The following is a 6,000-nucleotide window of genomic DNA, read 5'->3' as shown; positions in this document are numbered from 1 at the left end:
TGAACACAGTTCCACTGTTCCACAGCTCGGTGTGGGTGGGATGGGGGGTGTTCCTCAGGGCACTGAGGATGTTTCTAATGTTCTGGCAGGTGACGGTGAATAACGACTTTTCCAATGAGTTCTACTCCAGCTCCTGGCACTACAAGAAGGAGGTGGAGAACCGAGAGAACACAGAGGGGACGACGTACGGACGCAACCACTTCACCTCCAGAGAGCAACTCAACACCACACAGGTACGGCATTGTGAGGTCATTGTGTGGCCAGATGGCCATATAAGGAGTCGTGGGTGTGGCAGGCCGTTAGGAAGCTCAGGAATGACAGCCCCAGGGTTGTGGGACACATTACGATGTTTGCTGTTGTTTGTTTGTTTACTGCAGATTGGGCAGATGCTGGTGGTCAGCAGTGATGTGGAGGTGGCTCAGTTTCAGAACCAGCCGCCCGAGCACCTGCCCCTTTCTGAGGAGTTCTGGAGAGCTCTGTCCAAGCTGCCGGTGGTGTACGACTACTCCGCCTACCGCCGCGTCCTGCAGCGCTTCGGGACACACTTCCTGTCTGAGGGGACGCTGGGGGGACAGTTTAGAGCCCAGCTGCACCTCAGCCAAGACTTCGCCCAGAAGAGCCGTAAGAATTAATCACCTGCTCTCCCATAATCCCCCTCTCTCCGTTCTCTCACCCACTCTCTTTCTCTCTCTCTCCCTGTCTGTCTCTCTGTCTCTCTCTCTCTCTACTCTCTCAACCCCCCCCTCTGTCTCTGTGTGTCTCTCTCTCTCCGTCTTTCTCTCTCTCTCTCACTTTCTCCACCCAAACCCCCTCCCTCTCTCTCTCTGCAGAGTATGCACTGAGAGATTTTAAGGAGTGTGTGAAGGAGACCCACACGGTTCTGTTCTTCATCACCTGGACCACTGAGAAGTGCAGAGAATTCCGGCAGGAAATAAAGAGAGAAGAGGACAACTACAGTAAGACACTTGCTCTCTGTCTCAGAGCTGTCCCTGTCCCTGGTGATCTGTCTTTAAACGGGAGTGTTATAATCTCACTGAGCCCAGAGTGAGACGCCACTGAGACAGACTCCAGGGCAGACACAGGACATGTTGCTCAGTGTTTTTCACTGTGTGTTTGTTTTTCTCAGAGCGAGACACTGGAGAGAAGAACATCAAGGTGACGGTCAGAGGAGGACACAGCGCCTACGTCTCCGCGATCTCCTCCGTGGATCCGAGCTCTGCCGTGGAGAACTGGAGGAGCTTCTCTCAGTGGGCGGGCTCTGTCAAGAACCTCCCGGTTCTCATCAGTCAGAAGGTTCTACCTGCAGAGGCCTAGCATTCTGCTGATTATCATCCTCTGTGTATGTGTGTGTGTGTAATTGTGTGTGTGTGTGTAATTCTGTGTGTGTAATTCTGTGTGTGTGTGTGTAATTCTGTGTGTGTGTGTGTGTAATTCTGTGTGTGTAATTGTGTGTGTGTGTGTAATTCTGTGTGTGTAATTGTGTGTGTGTGTGTAATTGTGTGTGTGTAATTCTTGTGTGTGTGTGTGTAATTCTGTGTGTGTAATTGTGTGTGTGTGTGTAATTCTGTGTGTGTAATTGTGTGTGTGTGTGTAATTGTGTGTGTGTAATTCTTGTGTGTGTGTGTGTAATTCTGTGTGTGTGTGTGTAATTCTGTGTGTGTGTGTGTGTAATTCTGTGTGTGTAATTGTGTGTGTGTGTGTAATTCTGTGTGTGTAATTGTGTGTGTGTGTGTAATTGTGTGTGTGTAATTCTTGTGTGTGTGTGTGTGTAATTCTTTATGTGTATGTAATTCCTTGTGTGTGTGTAATTGTGTGTGTGTGTGTAATTCTTGTGTGTGTGTGTGTAATTCTTTATGTGTATGTAATTCCTTGTGTGTGTGTAATTGTGTGTGTGTGTGTAATTCTTGTGTGTGTGTATGTGATTCTGTCATTGTGTGTGTAATTCTGTGTGTGTGTCTGTCAGGTGCGTCCCTTGTACGAGCTGGTGAAGGAGGTTCCATGCGCTGGAGTGAAGAGGCTCTACCTGAGGAGGGCGCTGGAGTCGTACCTGAGCGAGGAGAACACATGCCACTGTCGTCCGTGTCAGAACAATGGCCTGGTGCTGCTCCGGAGCCGAGTGTGTGAGTGTGTGTGTAAACACGGGACCCAAGGGTCTGCCTGCGAGAACGGTGTTCCCACTGACCAGGAGGCAGGTAAACTACACACACACACACACACACACACACACACACAAACTTTAACAGAATTACAGACACAAATACATACCCACACTCACAGCCACACACACACACTCAAACATAAACATAATTACACAGAGAGAGAGAGAGAGAGAGACAGACATATCTTATGTTTATATATATATATTATACGGTGTTTGTGTGACATACATACAACCAATATCCACTATTTACTATTCTAATAATCACTATTGATGCCAGTGTGTGTCTGTGCCTCTCTCTGTCTTTCTGTGTGTGTGTGTAGGGGTAGTAGACGGGGGCTGGACCTGCTGGTCTGGGTGGAGTGTGTGTTCTGAGGGGCGTCAGAGTCGAAGTCGTTCCTGCACTCGACCATTGCCCGTGAGCGGAAAACACTGTCTGGGAAACTCTGAGGAACAGAGGAAGTGTGAAGAAGAGGAGGAGCTGGATTATCTCCGGTGAGGAAGAACACTCAGACCATTGCTTTAACACACCAGCGTCCAGAGCAAACACCTGGGCCAAACACCTGAATAAAGCATCTGGCCTAAACACCTGGGCCAAGCACCCAAATCAAACACCTGAATAAAACATCTGGCCTAAACACGTGAATCAAACACCCAGGCTAAACACCTGAATAAAACATCTGGCCTAAACACCTAGATCAAACACCCGGGCTAAACACCTGAATTAAACATCTGGCCTAAACACCTGAATCAAATACCTGGACTAAACACCTGAATAAAACATCTGGCCTAAACACCCGAATCAAACACCTGGGCCAAACACCCGAATAAAACATCTGGCCTAAACATGTGAATCAAATGCCTGGGCCAAACACCTGAGCTAAACAACTGAGCCAAACATGGGCCAAATACCTGAATCAAACACCTGAGCTAAACGCCTAGATCAAACACCTGAATAAAACATCTGGCCTAAACACGTGAATCAAACACCTGGGCCAAACACCTGAATTAAACATCTGGCCTAAACACCTGAATCAAATACCTGGGCTAAACACCTGAATAAAACATCTGGCCTAAACACCCGAATCAAACACCTGGGCCAAACACCCGAATAAAACATCTGGCCTAAACACGTGAATCAAACACCTGGGCTAAACACCTGAATAAAACATCTGGCCTAAACACGTGAATCAAACACCTGGGCTAAACACCTGAATCAAACACTTGGTTGATATTTTCGTGTATTTGTTGTTGTGTGTGTATGTGTGTTGTGATGGTGTGTATGTTTGTTGTTGTCAGGTCGATGGAGCCTCACTGTTTTGATGAAAGTCTGGAGCCTGTGAAACTCTGCAGGAATCCTCCAGCTTTGAGAAACGGCTTTGTTCTGGTACCTTCTGCTTTCTGTCACACTTTATAACACCGTTATTACACACTTATAAACATTCTACTGACACATTGAGTCTTGTTTAAATGTTAACATTAAAGAAATATAAGAATGGACCCCTGACCCATTGTGCGTCTGTATCAGTCACTAGAGGCGCTGTGTCCCATATGACCTCCAACCTCCCTACATAGTGCACATCACAGATAATAAACTAATAACACCTCACCCAGAGAGTAATTAGACACTAATTCGACACTGATTGAACATAAAACACACTACGTACATGACTTTACGACCCACACTTTGCCCTAGGGATTCTGCCTCGGCATCGCTGTGGTGTGGAAACGTCTCTCACTGATCACTCACACTTTCAGACGAGGAGAACTACTTCATTAAACTTTAACCCAAACCAGAGCAATACTTCAGGCGACAGTCGCAATAAAACTTCAAGAATCTGTTCAGTCTTTTTCTCCTCGTTATGAAACACCGTGGGTTCCTTTCCCCCAACACAGAGGCACTGGACTTCTGTGCTGTTAAATGCTGTGAGACTCTCTCCAGTGCAGGGAGAGGAGCTGTGTATGAGATAAATGTGTCCCTCATTCACTGACTGAAAGTGTCGCTGTTGCACAGGTGGGTTATCCTCCTCTGACCTGACCCCAGATGCAGAGGTTCCTGTGCTGGTGGTGGCTGGGGTTATAAGGGCTTGTCTGTGCTTATAGTGTGCTTGTGTCTGTTTTTACACTAGGATCCTAAAGATGTTTACTCACCTGGCAGTAAGGTGGAGTACTCGTGTATCGATGGGTACCACCTGGTCGGAGAACCCATCGCAGAGTGTGTCGAGAACCAGATGTGGAACAGGTCTCCAGTCCACTGCAGGAGTATGGGTTTCACCTCCGTCCTCACTCAGTCTCTACAGAACTACAGCCTCTGGAGCAGCTGCACATGAGCCCAGTGACAAGCCACTAGAGGCACACGCAGGCTGTGGGGATGATGACCATCATCAGCTTCTCACAGCAATGTAGAAAACATACTCTGATTCCTGTGTGTGTGTGTGTGTGTGTTGCAGACTCACAGTGCGGACCCCCACCCCTCGGTCCAGACGTTGTCGGACAGCCGTGGAAGCTGAACTACAGAATTGGAGAGACAGTGGAGCTGAGCTGTCCCTCAGAGACACAGAGGGATGGGGCGTCAGAGACACGCTGCAATGCTGCCCTCCAGTGGACACCTCCGCCTCAAAACACCAAATGTCTCCCAGGTAATGCCAGAACAAAGGGAATGTCCACAGAACACAGGGAACTCACACTCAGGACATGTCTCTCTCTGTGTCCAGTGGGGACAGTGTCCTCTCTTTCCTGTCAGCCCTGGGAGAAACTGGCCACCAACCTGTGTGTCTGTAAAGTCCCCTACGAGTGCGAGTACGGTAACACACACACACACACGTAACGTAGGGGTCAGTGAGTGTTTGAACACAATGACACACATGTTCTTTGTTTGCTCAGTGTGTTTATGTGCTGTGTTCTGATTGGCCAGGCCGTCTCTGGAGGTGTGTGCGTCCGGTTCTGGGAGGACCCGGCCGCTGAGTGTGTGTAAGATCCGAGCGATGCAGTGTTTGGGTCATCAGTTCAACATCACCGCGCAGAGCGCCTGTCAATGGCCGGAGGAGGTCAGTGCAGTCTACCCACAGTGCCCCCTGTGGACCAGCCACGATGGTAAGAGCTCTCAGGAAAGGCCCGTCTGGACGTCTGACCGGGTCACTGCTGTGTTCTATAGAGGTGTCCTCAGTGTAAATGTAGACCCACAGAGGAAAAGGGGGTGCAGCTGAACATGAGCATAGAATCATCATGCCCAGTGTGAGCTAGATGGGTTCCTTTGCTGTGTGTGGAACAGTGGAACTGTGTTCTCTGGAGCGATGGGGTTCCTTTGGTGTGTGGAACAGTGGAACTGTGTTCTCTGGAGCGATGGGGTTCCTCTGGTGTGTGGAACTGTGTTCTCTGGAGTGATAGAGTTCCTCTGGTGTGTGGAACAGTGGAACTGTGTTCTCTGGAGCGATGGGGTTCCTCTGGTGTGTGGAACAGTGGAACTGTGTTCTCTGGAGCGATGGGGTTCCTCTGGTGTGTGGAACAGTGGAACTGTGTTCTCTGGAGCGATGGGGTTCCTCTGGTGTGTGGAACAGTGGAACTGTGTTCTCTGGAGCGATGGGGTTCCTCTGGTGTGTGGAACAGTGGAACTGTGTTCTCTGGAGTGATGGGGTTCCTCTGGTGTGTGGAACAGTGGAACTATGTTCTCTGGAGTGATGGAGTTCCTCTGGTGTGTGGAACAGTGGAACTGTGTTCTCTGAGTGATGGAGTTCCTCTGGTGTGTGGAACAGTGGAACTGTGTTCTCTGGAGTGATGAGGTTCCTCTGGTGTGTGGAACAGTGGAACTGTGTTCTCTGGAGCGATGGGGTTCCTCTGGTGTG

The 6,000-nt window shown here is 49.1% G+C and overlaps 1 protein-coding gene across 1 annotated transcript in view; it reads left to right on the top strand.

The window, feature by feature from the left end:
• oxct1a (3-oxoacid CoA transferase 1a) overlaps nt 1-6,000 on the top strand; it is a 39,700-nt gene that overhangs the window by 32,936 nt on the left and 764 nt on the right. The window contains exons 15-25 of the mRNA XM_066658844.1: nt 10-233; nt 378-621; nt 831-956; nt 1,127-1,293; nt 1,964-2,192; nt 2,482-2,653; nt 3,458-3,545; nt 4,288-4,420; nt 4,609-4,797; nt 4,873-4,957; nt 5,073-5,251. Of these exons, the coding sequence (XP_066514941.1) occupies nt 10-233; nt 378-621; nt 831-956; nt 1,127-1,293; nt 1,964-2,192; nt 2,482-2,653; nt 3,458-3,545; nt 4,288-4,420; nt 4,609-4,797; nt 4,873-4,957; nt 5,073-5,251 (1,836 nt within the window). The remainder of the gene's footprint in view (nt 1-9; nt 234-377; nt 622-830; nt 957-1,126; nt 1,294-1,963; nt 2,193-2,481; nt 2,654-3,457; nt 3,546-4,287; nt 4,421-4,608; nt 4,798-4,872; nt 4,958-5,072; nt 5,252-6,000) is intronic.

This window comes from Hoplias malabaricus, unplaced genomic scaffold, assembly GCF_029633855.1.
Source record: "Hoplias malabaricus isolate fHopMal1 unplaced genomic scaffold, fHopMal1.hap1 scaffold_93, whole genome shotgun sequence".
NCBI classification, from domain to species: Eukaryota; Metazoa; Chordata; class Actinopteri; order Characiformes; family Erythrinidae; genus Hoplias; species Hoplias malabaricus.
This window is presented reverse-complemented; position numbering and strand designations above follow the sequence as displayed.